The 16,880-nt window shown below is 57.6% G+C and overlaps 1 protein-coding gene across 2 annotated transcripts; it reads left to right on the top strand.

Moving 5' to 3' along the window:
• The first annotated feature begins 4,429 nt into the window (after positions 1-4,429).
• Positions 4,430-16,655, top strand: HAPLN3 (hyaluronan and proteoglycan link protein 3). 2 transcript variants are annotated; one of them, XM_005294889.5, is made up of 5 exons: positions 4,430-4,588; positions 9,833-9,990; positions 11,638-12,006; positions 13,872-14,174; positions 15,277-16,655. In XM_005294889.5, exons 2-5 carry the CDS (start codon positions 9,861-9,863, stop codon positions 15,555-15,557), a joined length of 1,083 nt encoding a protein of 360 aa, XP_005294946.1. In that variant the 5' UTR covers positions 4,430-4,588; positions 9,833-9,860; the 3' UTR covers positions 15,558-16,655. The 2 variants fall into 2 exon arrangements, with proteins under 2 accessions (XP_005294946.1, XP_023958678.1); XM_024102910.3 differs by having other exon boundaries at positions 4,435-4,588; positions 9,837-9,990.
• Positions 16,656-16,880: the final 225 nt, after the last annotated feature.

The following is a 16,880-nucleotide window of genomic DNA, read 5'->3' as shown; positions in this document are numbered from 1 at the left end:
CTGGCTCCCTGGAACCTCACCCCCAGACCTAGTTGAGGAGGGTCTATGCAGAGAGGGAGGGAGGAAGCAGCTTCCTGCGCTGCTTGAATCAAGATGGAGCGCAGTATCCAGGGACCAGCACAGCGTGAAAGGCGAGGGCAGTTCCTGAGCTACACTGGGCCACCTACAGCATTTCAGGAGAAGGTGTCAGACTCCAACACCCCTTGCAGGGTGGGTCCTCAGGAACCAGCTACCGTAGCAACCTCCTGCCGGGCGCCAGGGAGATCTAATCAGGCCCTTATTGTCTGCTCTCTAACAAACTGTTTAGCAGATAAAACCAAGCAGATTGTTGGAGGATTAACAAGCAGCGACCAGGCATCTCTCCAGAGCCCTTCACGCAGGGCCCACTAACAAGGAATGGATTCAGTGACGTAGAAATGAGGGTTTCCCTAAACCCATGCAGGCACCAGCCATGCTAAAAGGCTGCCAGGGCAGGACGAAGCAGCAGCCATCCTGCTCCCTGTGAACACTCGGCATCTGCATCAAACATGGGTGCCAGGCACCTGATCCAGCCAAGCCCGGTGCTCAGGCTAAGTCTGGTCTGAAGCTGTGGCAGGGCCCTGTATTACAGCACTAATGTTAGAGGCTTTAGCTCTGACAGCATGGGTCTTCCCAAAGCCTTCTGGGACCCTTAACTTCCACCAGGGCCTCAGAGCAGATGGGTAGAAGTGACTCCGGTCTAACATCCCCTAGAAAGGCAGCCCCTGTGTTAATGCTCTGGGCTATCAGAGTTGAGCCTGCCTCTGGCTGTTGGAATTAAACCCCCAAGCCTAGAAGTTGGAGCGAGCACTGCCCAGCCACCCCCACAGACATTGCTACTAGCCTTACGCACCCCATCTTCGTAGGCCGTCTCCCTAGGGTTACCATATTTAAAAATTTTAAAATAAGGACACTCCACGGGGCCCTGGCCCCGCCCCTTCCCTGCCCCAACTCTTGGACTCCTCCAGGTGGCCCAGCCGGCTGGTACAAAAGGGAGGATGGCCCCAGAGGGGAATGCCCCAGTATCCTTCTGTCTGCGCTGCACAGAACGATGCATACCCTGCCCCTGCTTCCCGCGCCCTCCGCTCAGGTCCTTCCCCACCTAGTCCCACCCCAACTCCGCCCCTTCCCTGCCCCAACTCCGCCCCTGCACCAAAGTCCCCGCCCCAACTCCACCCCCTCCCCTGAGCGCCCCGCATTCCCCCTCCTCCCTCCCAGCCACGTGAAACAGCTGCCCGAGTGCTACCGGCTTCACGGTTTGCCGTGCAGCCCCCAGACCTCCAGACCCTGCGCCCCTGGCCGGGCGCTTCCCCTCCCGGGCTCCGGCTGCGCTGGGGAAGCGCCCGGCCGGGGGCGCAGGGTCTGGAGGTCTGGGGGCTGCCCGGCAAACCATGAAGCTGGTAGCGCTCGGGCAGCTCGGCTCTTCAGCTACACAAAGCTGAGGTGTCTGGGGGGAGCAGCAGTAGCCGCTGCCGCAGGGGAATCCACCTGCAGCTCGCTCTAAGGTAAGCAGGGGACTAGTATTTTCCCGGACATGTTCAGCTTTTTGGCAATTCCCCCCGGACGGGGATTTGAGGACCAAAAAGCCGGACATGTCCGGGAAAATCTGGACGTAAGGTAACCCTACGTCTCCCCCCCACTTATAAACAAACTGTCCTTCCCCCTTCCCTGTGGGCTTTCCTTCTGCCCCCTGGTTAGATGCCATTTCACCAAAGTCAGCACAGCTAGATAGCAGCTCCAATCTCCGTTTCCCACTGCGATCCGGTATCCAGCTTGCCCAGGGAATGTTTTCCCTATTTCTGTCTTGTCAAGTCATCTTCCCACACCCCGCTGAAGGGACCAGGAACCAGTGTGCACGCGAAAGGCATGCGCATGCATGGAGTGTCTGCCTGACCGGCCGTGCACCCACCTGCTCGTTTACAGCGTTCCGGCAGGAAACATAAACTCGTCAAGAAATCAGATAAATTCTGCCACTGCACGAATAACCCCAGCAGCTAGCGGTGGAACAGCACTGCAGCTTGCTCCACCTTGAGCTGGTCTAAGCAGATAGTGGGAGAACAGGCAGCAAAGGGACTTGCCGTTTCGTTGAGCTGTGTACGCATGCAGGGGGAGGTTATCCCTGACTAGTGACAAACCAAACCGGAGCCCTCTGCTTCCCATCACGGACTGTCCCTCTCATGCCCTTCCTAGCAGACCCAGATCCCCATGTCTCTTGAGCCATTGGAAAGGAGTAGCTGGGCTGAGAGGTCACAGCACCTATTCAGTGCTGCCCATCAGGGCTTCCTATCAGAGATGGGAGCGGCTGGCTCATGACTGGGCTAGTGAGGGGGCTGGTCCATAAAACCACTTCTTAGAGATGATGTCTCCATCACAGAGATCAAAGGAGATGGTGCAACTTTCAGGGAAATGGGATCACACTGAACACACTCATTACGGCTGCAAAGGGTGAGTAGTGTAGCCAGCGACCTGTTCCTCCCTGCCTACTCAGGCCAGGACATAGACACGCCTTGGCTGGTACCATGGTGAATCACAGGCTGTACTTCTCAGTCCCAGAGCCAGGAAGTGTCTGTGTGATCACTGAGGGCTGTGTATTCAGTTCTAGCTCCTAAGGGCCTTGATTCTTTTGCACATAAGGAACCACCCCCTCCAGCTCTGAGTTCCAGTTCACCCCAGGAAAGGCTGCCCCCAGCTCCGAGGCCCGACCTGTCATGGGAAAAGCTGCCTGGCTGGGAAGAGCTGGTGGTTTATTTTTGAAAGAGTTGTTTTCTTTCCGGTTTGAATGAAACCTGGTTGGAGGGCTGAGCTGGATCCGGGCCCCAGCGCCTCGCTCAGGGGCAGCTCGTTTCCTCATCATAAAATAACAAACCTGAGCTGTGTGGCTGGAGAGCCCCGGCCCAGAGGGGGTCAGGGGTCAGAGGGGTCGCTGCACACACAGCTCTCTAATTCCTCTTCTCATTCACACCCTGCAGATCTGTCAGCAGCACAGAGCTATAAACAGGACCTGTGGAATCCCTGGCCTAGGGGAGTCTGAGCGGGGAAACAGTCCATCCATTCTCTGTCTCCCCAGGGCCAGAGCCCAAGGTCTTTCACCACTGATGCTAATGTGTATGTGGATGCTGACCTGTAAACTCAAAGAATGGCAACAATCTAATACCCAAAATTGTTGCCATCAGCTGTGTGCCAACAGGATCCCCCCCTCTGCCCATGCATTGCACTGAGAAGAACGACCAACCCCCTCCTCCCTGTCAGACCTTCTCTGGTGCCCTTTCCCAGGCCACCAAGTATGGGCAGCGACCTAATGACTAGGCCAGGGCCCCTTGTGAAACCCAAGAATGGGCTTGTGTGGGCTGTTTATTTATCGATGCTAACGACCACGTGGTGCCCGTCATCACGCTGCCCAGGCACCTTGCAGCGCATTGAGATTAAGCAAAGAAATATTCATTCGTGCCTTCCCAGCCTTCTCCTCCTGACCCCCAGCAAAGCCCATAGCTCTGATCAGAGCATCCTCTGCTGGGGAGAGCAGAGTGCACACTCGGGGAGCTCTCCCGCCCAGCTGCTGCTCTGGTCCCTCCCAAGTTCTCCTCTCATGGCCCCTTGTTTCTTCTTTGGCTCCACGGCTCCTCCTCTGCCCATGAATCTAAACCCCCAAAACTTTTGTTTGAGCTGGGCACGTGCCTTGGACTAGCAGGATTCAGAGTCCCCATCCAGACTGTGATCTCAGGAGATGCTCAAGGGGGAGGCTCCAACAGGCCCCGCTAACCCATGCCCGGCAGTGCCAGGCTCTACGATGGTTTCCTTGGCATGGTGCCTTCTCGCAGTGCATGGGCCATTCCCTCCTGGAGTCTCAAAGAGCCTCACCTGTAGTCAGGAGCAGGGCTGCTGCCCACTTGACTTGACGACAAGCTATATACGCTATGGCCGAAGTTTAGAAGACAGTACAGGTCAGACTGACAGGAGGTGATGCACCCCACAAAATACCTGCCTGGGACAGGGCATCGTGGCAGGGCTTGGATCCCCTGTTCAGCCCTTTATCCCCCTTCTGATGCAGGGCAGGTTGTCACAGATGTGGCCTTCTTCCTTTGGGCAATGGCTTCCATCTGACGCCTTCTGGGGGCCACTCTAGAGAGACAAGATCCTCACCTGGGCCAGCCCCCTCCCCAGGCCCCAGTGCAGGGGTGGCAGTGTGCAGAAGGGCTCTGTGGGGCACCGGTCAGAGTCTGAGATCCACTGGCCTAGGGCAATGCTGAGATGTTAATGGAAATTCTTCGACCACTTGCAGAAGCACTGTCCTAACTCCCCTTCGATTCTGGACAACGGACTGGAAACTCAGTGACCTTCATTCTCCATCCCTCCTCTGCCCCCACTCCGCTCTCTGAGGCATAGATGGGAAATGGAGTGTGTTTCCCTTTAAGAGGCTGGCTCTGGAGCAGTGAGGATTGTCCTACTGCTGTTTCCTTTTAGCCCATGCAAGAGCCCTAAACACATTTCACTCTAGCCCTCCAGCTTGACTCAGGCAGGGAAACCCAGGAGCCTCCTCAACTTTCCCAAGGACACTGACCGACTCCCACGTGTAAGTAGGGGATGATTGAAGACCCCAGAGCTTTTCTGCACAGGGGCTGGGGTGGGAGAGCAGGAATCCTGCTTTCTGTGCCCTTTCCAGTGGGACTGAGTGTGGATCCGCTGGTGGGACAGGGAACATTGGAAAGAGTAAGGGGCTGCCAAGGAATAGTCCCCTGGAAGTTAGTGGCAGGCTGCAGGGACCCTGTTAACTGCATGGAATCTGCCTGCTAACCCTGCCCAGAGTTAGGAGACCCCTTGGGAGTGAGGCTGGTGCTGGAGGTTCTGCTGGGACAGCACAGACAGCACAGGAGTGATCGCCTGGGGCTTAAAACCAATCTATGGGCTGTCTCTAAGGGTGATTCTCGGGGTAAGGTGAATCCCTAGATATGGGGCAAGGGGCTAGCGAATGCTTTGCTGTCCCGGTGGTGAGGCTCTGATAGTACCAGCCCTTGGCACTCTGAACGGTGTCCTTCGGGGTAACTGGATCCCAGGCACGTTACAAAACAAAGTAATGGTTACAAAGGGAAAGACAAATAGCTGGGGGCGAGAGGAAGGAAGCAGGCAGAAGGGGGCGAGGGCTGGTGTGGGTCGAGATGAAACACAAGAGCCAGATAAAGGGAGCCCAAGCTTCAAATGCAGAATCCCGGGAGGCTCAGGTCGGCACTTGGGTGCGTATGTACCTGGGTGTAGCTGGCAGCAGCGGCTTGTTGTGCTGGGACGTCCCACGCTGGAAGGATGGTCCTGGTGGATCTCTGGTTGACCTGGTTTCAGAGGCGTGTAAATGATAATAGGAGCTAGTGGACTATAGAGCAGTGGGGTTCTGCCTGTGGCCTGCTCCATCCTTTGAGGATCTCAGGCCAGTATCTCCCTCCATATAGAGAAACTGAGGCGGAGTGTGGGAAAGTGTCACCCAGGGAGACAGTGTCAGAGGTGCAAATAGAACCCAGGAGTCCTCACTTTGGCCACAAGCCGCCTCACTCCCAGAAATGCGGCTGGGTGTGCGGCTCCTACACTAGGAATAGTAGGGTGACCAGACAGCAAATGTGAAAAATCGGGACAAGGGTGGGGGGTAATAGGAGCCTATATAAGAAAAAGACCCAAAAATCGGGACTGTCCCTATAAAATCAGGACATCTGGTCACCCTAAGGAATAGACACCCCCCCCCCGTCCCCGTACCCTGGGGCACCAGTTGAGGCCGTTGCCTGGGCTGCTGCAGCGGGGAGCTGACTGTGTGGCTCTGGCATGCATCACTCTGAAGGGAAAGGGCCGCATGCCTTCGGGCTGCCCCGTCTCTGCACGTCCCCTGCTCTCACATCCCCCGGATGGATGGTGGTGGTTTCAAAGGAGCTTGTAAACCCTGTCTAAACAGGGGGCACCGATGTCAAATTCCTTCCAGGGACCCATTCTAGTGGCAGACTGGAGAGCTGATGAGTACAGGGCGCCCTCTGCTGGCTCTAAGGGAGACTGCAGCCAGCCAAACATTTCTGGAAGATAGGCTCTAGTAAATTCAAACCAGGAATTATTTGGGGGAAGTTGTGCTATGGCCTTTGGTATGCGGGCAGGCAGACCACATGATTGCAAGTATCAGAGGGGTAGCCGTGTTAGTCTGAATCTGTAAAAAGCAACAGAGGGTCCTGTGGCACCTTTGAGACTAACAGAAGTACTGGGAGCATAAGCTTTCGTGGGTCACGAAAGCTTATGCTCCCAGTACTTCTGTTAGTCTCAAAGGTGCCACAGGACCCTCTGTTGCTTTTCACATGATTGCAGTGGTCCCTGCTGGTCTGAGAATCTATAAATCTCTGGGAGCTGCACCTAGTCGGTCTTGAGCTGGCTTCACTTGATTTGGTTCTCTATGGCCTATGAAGCCCTAAGAAGCGTCTGCCCATAATGCTGGAGGGTCCGAGGAGCTTCCCCTAAAGAGATCTGGGATTGGCAAAACAATTGTTCTCTTCCCTAGTTCAGCTCTAATGTCTCCCACTTGCCGTACGTTAAAGAGCCACCTGCTGAACGTGACAAACCCAGTCAGCTTTGTCCTAGTGATAACATGGCTTAGTCCTAGATGTCAGAGCGGGAGAGTCCCCTGCCAAGCACAGCTCCGGGGCAGGTGTGCTGCTGAGAGGGTGCTCTGCAGGGTTCTGTTCAGCGGCGTTAAAGGACTGAGAGAGCGAAGGAAGCTCCCGGGAGAACTGGGCGAGGAACGGATTTTTGGGGGGGTGTCCTTGGCAATTCCAAAAACGAGAATGAAAACAATGGTTCCGGGGCAGCCAAAATGGGAGGTCCAGTTCCGACCATATCAAAGGGGCCGTGACTGGTTTTAAACGACACCGAAGGGAAGTTTCAAACCAAAAAAAGGCATTTTGATCTGAAAAATCCAAACGTTTCCGCTTTTTCACAACTTTCGTGTGTTTCTGACACAAATTTGCAAAATGTTTCAGTGTCGCTGAATCTGCTGATTTCGATGGAAAATAGTTATGGCCAAAGAGTTTTGCCCAGCACTAACTCCAGGTTCTTCCCTCAGATTTTCAACTAGGGGGTCGCACATACCAGGGCTCTTTGGATTCCTCCATTCCCCCCACAAGTCCCCTATTTGCCACCCTTTCATCCCCTTCTTTTCCAGAGACTCCGCGCAAACCTCCTCACCCCCTCCCTCATGCTAGGAATGCTGTGTGACCCTTTTTACCATACCAGCATCCTCCATTCTCCACACTATGCCAGGGCTCTGTGGGTCCCCTCATTATTGTGTGTGTTACTATAGCATTAAGGATTCCCCATCGTGGACACATTGTGCAAGGTGCTGTACAAACACAGACCAAGAAGACAGTCCCTGCCCCTTCCCTCCTACATGCCAGGGATTCTGTGTGCTCCCAATCCTCCCCTCATATTCCCCTCCCCCATACCACTGTCTCCCATTCCACCCCCCCAATGCCATGGGCCCTGGGTGTCCTCTCATTCCTCCCCCACCCCATGGGCTCTGTGTGCCCCCCATACTAGGGTCCTCCATTCTCCCCCACAAACCCTGGGCTCCGTATGCAGCACTCAAAAGTTATCACATTTCGCACAGAGAAATGCCACCAAGAGTAGCGTAAGGCCTTGCAAACTCGGTCACTGACAAGAGAAGCTGCCCAGAGGGCGAGAACATCCATGGACTCTCGGAAACACCGGTCGTCTCATCCCGCCCTCACGTGCTTTCCCTGGAAAGCTCAGCGAGTGGCGAGCAGCGGATTGTTGGCATCGAGACAGGAGAGGAAATAAGGGATTGCAATGCTGCTTCGGTGGCTATTCTCCAGACAGGTCCTAGAGTCCTCGGAAGGGCTCAGCACCTGGGGCAGAGATGCAATTGGATTCTAACTGTACCATCAGAGAGCTTAAAGCTCACGTTGGCATTTAGCAAACTGGCTGTGTTTTGCTGCCGGCAGACGTGTGAGGAGTGGGGTGGGAGCCAGGGCCGGCTCCAGGCACCAGGCAACCAAGTATGTGCTTGGGGCGGCACCTGGTAAGAGGCGGCCAATCTTGAGGTGGCGGGGGGCAGCGCGGCGCGGCGCTTGGCGGGGGGGGGAGGTTCTGGCGGCGCAGCGCTCGGCGGAGGGTGTTCGGTGGCGCGGCGCTCTGCGGGGGGCAGGGGCTGTTCGCGCGGCGTGGCGCTCGGCGGGAGCTATTCGTGCAGCGTGGTGCTCGGCGGGGGCTGTTCGGCGGCGCTCGGCGGGGGGGTTCAGCAGCGCGGCGGGGGGGCGGGGGGTGTTCAGCGGCATGGTGCTCGGCGGGGGGGGTCAGCGGCGCAGTACTCGGTGGGGGGGGTGTTACGACGGGGCGGCGCTTTTTTTTGCTGCTTGGGGCGGCAAAAAAGTTAGAGCCGGCCCTGGTGGGAGCGCTGGCGGTGGGGAACCCCTGCAGCTGGCATAGGGTTGCCAGGCATCCAGTTTTCGACCAGAATGCCCGGTCAAAAAGGGACCTTGGTGGCTCCGGTCAGCACTGCCGACTGGGCCGTTAAAATTCCAGTCGGCAGTGCTGCGAGGCTAAAGCAGGATAGTCCCTACTGGTCCTGGCTCCGCGCTGCGCCCCAGAAGCAGCCAGTAGGTCCGGCTCCTAGGCTTGGGGGCAGGAGGCTCCACGTGCTGCCCCCTTCCTGAGCACTGGCTCCACACTCCCATTGGCCGGGAACCACGGCCAATGGGGCCAGCGGGGGTGGTGCCTGCGGGTGAGAGCACTGTGCAGAGCCTCCTGGACCCCCAACCAAGGAGCAGGGCCTGCTGATGGCTTCCAGGGCGAAGCGCGGAGCCAGGACAGGTAGGGACTAGCTTGCCTTAGCTCCGCTGTGCCGCTGACCAGGAGCCGCCCGAGGTAAGCCCACGCCCCAACCCCTAGCCCCAACCCCCTGCCCCAGCCCTCCCATCCCACACCCTGAACCCCTCATCCCCAGCCCCCCCCAGAACCTGCACCCCCAGCCCAGAGCCCATATCCCCTCCCAAACCTCAAACCCCTGCCTCAACCCACAGCCCCCTCCTGCACTCCAAATCCCTCAGCCCCACCCCCCCAGCCTGGAGCCCCCTCATACACCCCAACGCCCCTCATCCCCAGCTCCACTCCCCCAGCCTGGAGCCCCCTCATGCACCCCAACCCCCCTCATCCCCGGCCCCATCCCAGAGCCTGCACCCCCATTCAGAGACCCCACCCCCAGCCAGAACCCAGAGCCGCCTCCTGCACCCTGAACCCCTCATTTGTGGCCCCACCCAAAACCCACACTCTCCCGCACCCCAACTCCCTGCCCCAGCCCTGTGAAAGTGAGCGAGGGTGGGGAAGAGTGAGCCACTGAGGGAGTGGGAATGTAGTGGGCGGGGACGGGGTCTTGGGGAAGGGGCAGGCCTAGGGTGTTCGGGTTTTGTGCAAGTAGAAAGTTGGCAACCCTAAGCAGGCACTGTGGGGGATGGCAGTCGGAGCTCTGGCTGTGAAATAGCTCCTGCTATACGAGGCCTAGCCTCTCCCAGCAGGATATACTTCAAACAGTAGAGGAGTATTTTCAAACGGTGCATGTGCAGGCAGCCTGTACGGTGTGTGTGCACTAGCGACAGGCCCAGCGGTGGGTGCAAACTGACTTGTGCATATGTCAATTCTCTCCCGTGCGTGTGCACAGGCGAGTATGCGAGAAGTGCACATAGAACGACTCGTTTGTGCAACGCTGCAGGTGAACTAGCAGGGGCTGGGCTGATGGGGAGACACCCCCTGTGCACTGACACAGCCTCCTTGTTCTCTTGGACAGGCAGGTGTTCCTCCGCCTCCCGGAAGCAATGCTGCTGCTGTCTCTGGTTGTGATGCTGCTGCAGCTGGGCAGAGGCTGCTGTGGGCTCCCCTTCTACAACGGCTTCTACTACGACCACGTCATGAACGACAAGGGCAATGGCAATGGCAACGGCGAAGGTGCGTGTGGTGGGGAGGGCAGGGACGAAGGCATCGCTCACCCACTGCCCTTCCCCAGTTCCTGAGGCAGCAGGCACGTGGGTGTGAAAGATGGGAGTGTTGCCAGTAGGCGTAGATCGGGGTGAGGTGGGGGTGGGAGTTGTTGAGAAGGAGGCTGGGGCAGTTGCGGGGCAGAGGATGTGGGTGCGAGTGGAGGGTCTTTGCCTCCTAACTTCGGGTGGGTAATTCAGAGGAAGAGGATGACTGTTGCCAGGCTCACACCAGGCATGTTGGGGCTGTTGCTCCCCACAGACAGCTGGTATCATCCCCCTCCCATAAAGCGCCCCTCCTCCGGGTGGAACGTAGGGGCGTTTCTCCCGTCACCTTCCCTGGAAATCTCCTCTTGCCCTCCTCTGCCCTGCCAAGATGCCAGGACTGTGTCCCCTTGGCTCTCGCCCCAGTTGGAAGATCCCTGGGGGAATAGAATGGAACTGATTTGAACCTGGTCTGATGGGGTCCTCTGCCCCATTCCTCCATCTCACTCCTCCTGGGTCCCCTCCTCTTGGTGGAGGTGGAGCAGCTGAGGAGCTCCCATCCGGTTGGGTCCACCCTCTTGCCCATAGGGCTGGGGCTGGATTGGGCCCTGCAGCCTATTCCCTGGAGATTCGTCTCCTCCGGTTGCAAGCGGCCCCAGCGACTCGCACCCCTTCCCTTGTGAGATGACGGCTCAGCCTAACGGGGGTTTGCTGTCCGAAAGGGCTTCCTGAGATGCAGGCCAAATATCCCATCCAGGGCTCTCAGTTCTACCCCCTTGTTCCACCTTGAACAAATCTTCTCCCTCCCAGGGTATCTCAGGTTCGCATGCTTGTGCAGCTGGTGGGTACTGGGCTCAGATAGCTGCTGCTCCATAGGGAAGTTGCCCTCTGCTGGGCACTGGATTCCCTCTAACCCCAGCAGCACCTGATGCCACCTGGCTCCCTTTCTCTCCACCCCTCTCCTCCATACGCCAGGAGGGTGCGCGCCAAGGGAGGAAGTGATGATGAATGGTGGCAGGTGGTGGTGAGCGAGTGCAGGAGGAGGCGGTAGATAGTGTGAGGGAAGGAGCAGAGTACCAGGGGGGTAGGAACAAGAGTGCAGGAGGTGGGGCTCACAGGGCCAGATTGGTGTCAATCAATGGTGTGGTCAGTTGCAGGAGTTACCGTGCTCAGAGCAGGGCAGATTGCTCCCTCCTCCCCTCCCTATACACGTCTAGCTCTTCCAGGGCCGGCTCCAGCATTTCTGCCACCCCCAGCAAAAAAAAAAAAAAAAGCCACGATCGGTGGCGGCAGTTCAGCGGCAGGTCCTTTGCTCCTAGAGGGAGTGAGGGACCTGCCGCCCCTAAATTGCTGCAGGTGCCGCCCTTCTCCCTTGGCCGCCCCAAGCACCTGCTTGTTAAGCCGGCCCTGAGCTCTTCCCAGGTGCCCTGCGGCCGCTGGTGGGTGCTTGGCTGCCCTGCTGGACAGTAACTGCCTTAGAACCCCTTAGTGGGGATGCCTGTGGGGTAGGCTGCCCCCTCCTTGTAGCATACGTGGGGAATCCACTCCCCGTGGGTTGCAGAAGAGTCCTGAGCTGGAGGGATGGGGTCCCCTGGCAGTGCTCATTCCCCCTTTCCCCTCTTTCCCCCACCAGTTCACTTCAATGGCGTGAAGCTGGTGGTGGAGACCCCGGAAGACGCCATCTTCACCTACCGCGGCGCCAACGTCACGCTGCCCTGCCGCTACCACTATGAGCCCAAGCTGGAGACGCCGCGCAAGATCCGCATCAAGTGGTCCAAGCTGCGGGAGGACAACACCAAGGAGCGGGACGTGCTGGTGGCCATCGGGCTCAAGCACCGCAGCTTCGGCGAGTTCCGGGGCCGCGTGCACCTGCGCCAGCGGGGCGAGCAGGAAGCGTCCCTGGTGATCAGCGACCTGCGCCTGCAGGACTACGGCAAGTACCGCTGCGAGGTGATCGACGGGCTGGAGGACGAGAGTGGCATTGTGGAGCTGGAGCTGCGAGGTGAGTGGGCCGGCGTCCAGTGCCATGGGGGGTGGGGGAGAGGGGGCAGGGGAACAGATGGGGCAACTCCCCCTCACACAGAGGTTACAGCCCCTGGGGACAGTAACAGGCATCCAAGAAGCTGTCCCCTTTGAGGCTCCTGAGTGGGATCAGCATAGGTTCTGGGTCCTTCTGCGGCTGCCTCTTGCTGGGTCACTCCCATGCCCAGCCAACACTGGGGTTATGCGTGTGCCACGACACAGAGGTTCAGGAAGAAGCTCCCCCACAAATGCTCTCCCAGTGGATGAGTGAGAGTGAAGGAAGGAGCCCCTCCCTCATAAAAATTGCCACCAAATCCTATGGCTCTGCCCACCCAGATTGGTATCCCTGTAGTGTTATTGCCACCTGCCATCACCTTGCACTTGCGTTATGGCAGGTTAGACTCGCAGGAGCTCCTTGGGGCAGGGAGAAAGAAGGGCTGTCTTCTTATTCCTTGTTTGTACAGCACCGAGCACAGTGGGGCTCTGATCTTTGACTGGGGCCCTTAGGTACAGTACTACTGCAGCATGCAAATAACACTGCACTAGACTTCTGTGGCTCATCCTCCATCCAGTGCAGCCGACACTCGCACGACGGGCGCATTATGAAGTGCACCTGTAACCTACAGCCACTCAGTGTGGCTCCCCCTAGTGGAGGCTGGGTATAGGAGTCTGCTGCTGGCTTTGTGCTAACAAAGTTGGGTGTTTTACCCCAAATAGAAGAGGTGGCTGTTTAAAGACCCAAAGGCTCCACGGTCAAGTCTTGCTAACAGTGACCTCCAACCCCGGGGGCGCGGTGTGACATCCATTTGTGTTGCTGCAGGACTGGGGGCCTGTCGCTATGCCATACTGTAGTGGGTTTTTTTAAGGTGGTAGCTCTCACAGGTGGAAGGAGGGGGCATCAGACCACAGAACACATGTGTGTCCCCTCCACACACACACACACACACCCCCGGCCTAATTTCTCATTGCTGAATCTGTGCAGCGCAGGGCACAATGCACAGGGAATTGGTGCTGGAGAAAGAGACTAAGAAGGGGGTAAAATATCCCGCCTGTGGCTCTATGATCCAGACGGAAAGTCACCCCCTAGGATGTTCTCCTTCTCCATAGGCTCAGACCCCAGCTCTGTATCATGGTCCCAGACTCACACCCACCCAGAATGGTGGGAAATGTCCCATTTCCTGCCACCTTGTTGTGTTCCTGACCCAGTGCCACCCACTCGCTCTGCAGCAGAGGGACTTGTACCAAGCCGCCTTCCAGCTATTTGGAGGACGAAGGCTTTGAGTGGGGGCAAGTTCGCTGGCTACTCACACCGGCCTTCAAAGCTCTCTCAATTAACTCTGAGCACGCAGTGATCATGCCTCACTCTGGCCACCAGGTGTCACCATTGACATGTGTCATTGTCCCTTTGGGCTGATGCTGCCAGTCCCTTTGGTCTTTGGACTGGCCACTTGATTCCAAGAAGACAGGGGCTGTGCTGAACTCAGATGAGATCCTGGGCACTCAGGGGCCTTTCTTTCCTGGATGATCCCATGAGTGAAACCCCAGGAGAGAGGCTGTTTTCACAAGGGGCTTTGGAGACCCTTCTGGGACGTCTCTGAACCCCAGCACAGTTTGGGGTTCATCTGTGCCTAGGTCTCGCTCCAGTGAGTTTGGAGGCATGAGCCTGGGAGGGGGCAGGGTGCTGGTCTAACACCCTCTGCTTGCTGGGAGCCTCATACTGGGTATGTCGGTGGAGATCTGTACCGTCCATCTCAGGGGTGTGTGTCAGGTTGAGGGCATAGCCAGAGGGGGCTACCCTTCACAGGGGCTCTGTGACTCAGCCAATCCCTCTCTCTTTCCCTCCAGGGGTGGTTTTCCCATACCAGCCTCACCATGGCCGCTATCGACTCAACTTCCATGAAGCCAAGAAAGCTTGCGAGGAGCAGGACGCTGTGATCGCGTCCTTCGAGCAGCTCTTCAAGTCCTGGGAGGAGGGGCTAGACTGGTGCAACGCCGGCTGGCTGCTGGATGGGACAGTGCAGTACCCCATCTCCCTGCCCCGGGAGCCCTGTGGCGGCAAGAGGCTGGCCCCTGGCATTCGGAGCTATGGCGAGCGCCACAAGAACCTGCACTACTTTGACGTTTTCTGCTTCTCCTCTGCTCTGAAAGGTGAGTCTGGCATCTGCAGGGCTCATAGTTAGGCGGGAGCCCGGCTTGATGCTGCAGAGAAGGGGGGTGACCAGTAGGGGGGCGCTTTGTTCTCAGGACACAGTGTGGTGGCAAGGGGTGCTGCCTGTTGGAAGGGACACCTCTCCGCTGAATGTAAAACTGAGGGCCTGCAAAGACCCAGTAGAACTTCTCTAAGAGTTGGGATGTTTGACCCAGCCAAATTCTAACCTGGGTAATTCCATCCACCTCCCTAAATTCTCAGAGCAACTTCAGTTAGATCTGGGATTCTCCTCCATTGCCCAGCCTGAAATGAGCTCTGGGGTGGGATGAGAGGTTTGGGGTGCAGGAGGGTGCTCCAGACTGGGACTGAGGGGTTTGGAGGACGGAAGGGGGGATTAGGGCTGGGGCAGGACGTTGGGGCACAGGAGGGGGTCAGGGATACAGGCTCCGGGCGGCACTTACCTCAAGCAGCTCCCAGAAGCAGCAGCATGTCCCCCCTCCATCTCCTACGTGGAGGCACAGCCAGGCGGCTCTGTGTGCTGCCCCGTCCACGGGTGCCACCCCTGTAGCTCCCATTGGCTGTGGTTCCCAGCTAATGGGAGCTACGGGGGAGGCACTTGGGGCGGGGGCAGCATGTGGCGCCCCCTGGCTGCCCCTACATGTAGGAGCCAGAGTGGGGACAGACTGCTGCTTCCGGGAGCCGCGCGGAGCCACGTCATGCGCAAAGCAAGCCCCCAACCCCACTCCCAGGCTGGAGCACCGGAGCGGGGCAAGCCCCGGACCCTGCTCCCTGGCGGAAGCTCGAGGGCCGGATTAAAATGTCTGAAGGGCCAGATGTGGTCCCTGGGCTGTAGTTTGCCCACCCCTGGTTTAGATGGTTCAAAATCCCTTTGGCCCCTTCCCCATTCCTATGGCGGGGGGGGGGGCAGGGAGAACATGGCCTGTTGTTTCTGAATTCCCTAACTTATGTTGAATCCAGGCACAGATGGGGTGAACCCCCATTCCTAGCACCTCCTGCGAGTGAGGGGTTTTTGTGCAGGGCCGGCCATGCTCAGTGTCCCTCCGGCTCCCAGTGACCACCCCCTCTGCCTCTCCCCTCCAGGGAAAGTTTACTACCTGGTTCACCCGGAGAAGCTGACGTTGGAAGAGGCCAAGCAGGCCTGCCAGGATGACAGGGCTGAAATTGCCAAGGTGGGCCAGCTCTATGCGGCGTGGAAGTTCTTCAGCCTGGATCGCTGCGATGCTGGCTGGCTGGCAGACGGCAGCATCCGCTACCCCATTGCCTTCCCCCGGCCCAACTGCGGCCCACCAGAGCCGGGGGTCCGGAGTTTCGGCTTTCCCGACAAGGGCAAGTTTGGGGTGTATTGCTACAAGCTGAACTAAGGAATGGGGAGGGGCCTCCCTCTTTGCCAGTGGACACTTCCCTGCCTGGTGCTGCCTGGATTTAAAGGATCAGGTTTCCGGGGTGTTGGGGTATTTTTTAATTTCAATTATTTTTTTTTTAATTTTACATTTTTTTCACTAAAGGGAAACTTCTTCAGGTTGCTGGGCCATGGCGTCTCACTAATCAGCCGATTGCCACCTCTGCGTCTCTCTCCTGGGCTGGGAATGGGGCACCAGATCTCCTTCCACCCAGACAGTGGAGAGAGACTGAGATGATATCTCGAGTTGGGGAGCTTGGTGTCTGCTACCATGTGGCTCCATCCCTTTGTCACAGGGTCATCTAGATAAAAAGTGACAGGCTCACACACGTCCACTTGGGCTAGACAGTCATTTCCTAGCAGTGACGCATCCAGGCATCGGAGAAGCACAGAGCGCGCGATTGGTTGATGGCAAAGGCAGATGCCCCCTGGACGTGCTCCAGTTTCACCGGCACCAAAGGGGAACAGCTGTTTCTAATGCACAGACTGCTCTGCCATCCCATTCAAGCCAGTCCCATCCCAGCCAGCACAGAAGGCATCAAATCAACTGCAAGCCGGAATTTAGAGTAAGGCGGGTCACTCTCCCCCATCCCCCAGTTAATGTGAGCAAATGATCAACCACACACAACTGACTCACAGCTCACCGAAGTCCTTCCCCTTCCTCTCCCAATGAAGCACAGATGAGGTCAGAGATATTAGGCATAAATCTAAGCATAGAGGCCCAGAGCTAACACAGCTTAGACCTCGTGCGTCCCGGGAGACTCCCTCTCTCCCCCGCCCGCCCCCCTCCAGTCCCTTCTTTCTCTCCCTTCCCTTCCTTGCAGGATCTGGTTGTGTTTCGACTCTCTGAGACTCCAATCTGAGGTTGGCGGTTTCCAAGGGCACTGAAAGGTGCTACTATGTGTGTTCTGGGTGGAACTCTCCGGTTTACCTGCCTTGTTCTCCATGGGCCCCTCTCCCAGGCACCACTTGAATCCCAGGGGCTCGGTCTTTGTGCGTTTTGTTGTGAAAAGATGTATTCTCCTGGACCTCTTCAAATAAAGCATTGGAGAAAGCCCCAGAGATGTGCAACTGTGTCCTGGGTGGTAGGACAACTTCTGCCGTGTTCTCCCCGGCAGCAGCTCTGGGGGCACCACTCTGCGAAGGATTTTAGAAAGGGAAAGCACTCGGGGTACTAGGCTCAAAGTGGGGCACCCAGGGCTTGGATGAGCAGGAGGTGTTGGAGATAAGAACCGAAGGGCATCAGCAGAGCTGTGTATGAACAAAGCCATATGGCATAGCAGGC

The sequence above is a fragment of the Chrysemys picta genome, chromosome 10, assembly GCF_011386835.1.
Source record: "Chrysemys picta bellii isolate R12L10 chromosome 10, ASM1138683v2, whole genome shotgun sequence".
Classification (NCBI taxonomy): Eukaryota; Metazoa; Chordata; order Testudines; family Emydidae; genus Chrysemys; species Chrysemys picta.
This window is presented reverse-complemented; position numbering and strand designations above follow the sequence as displayed.

Coding starts and splice junctions, on each gene's coding strand:
- HAPLN3 (XM_005294889.5), top strand. CDS start 9,861: ATGCTGCTGCTGTCTCTGGTTGTGATGCTGCTGCAGCTGGGCAGAGGC. Junction 9,991..11,637: donor TGGCAATGGCAACGGCGAAG/GTGCGTGTGGTG, acceptor TTCCCCCACCAG/TTCACTTCAATGGCGTGAAG. Junction 12,007..13,871: donor TGTGGAGCTGGAGCTGCGAG/GTGAGTGGGCCG, acceptor CTTTCCCTCCAG/GGGTGGTTTTCCCATACCAG.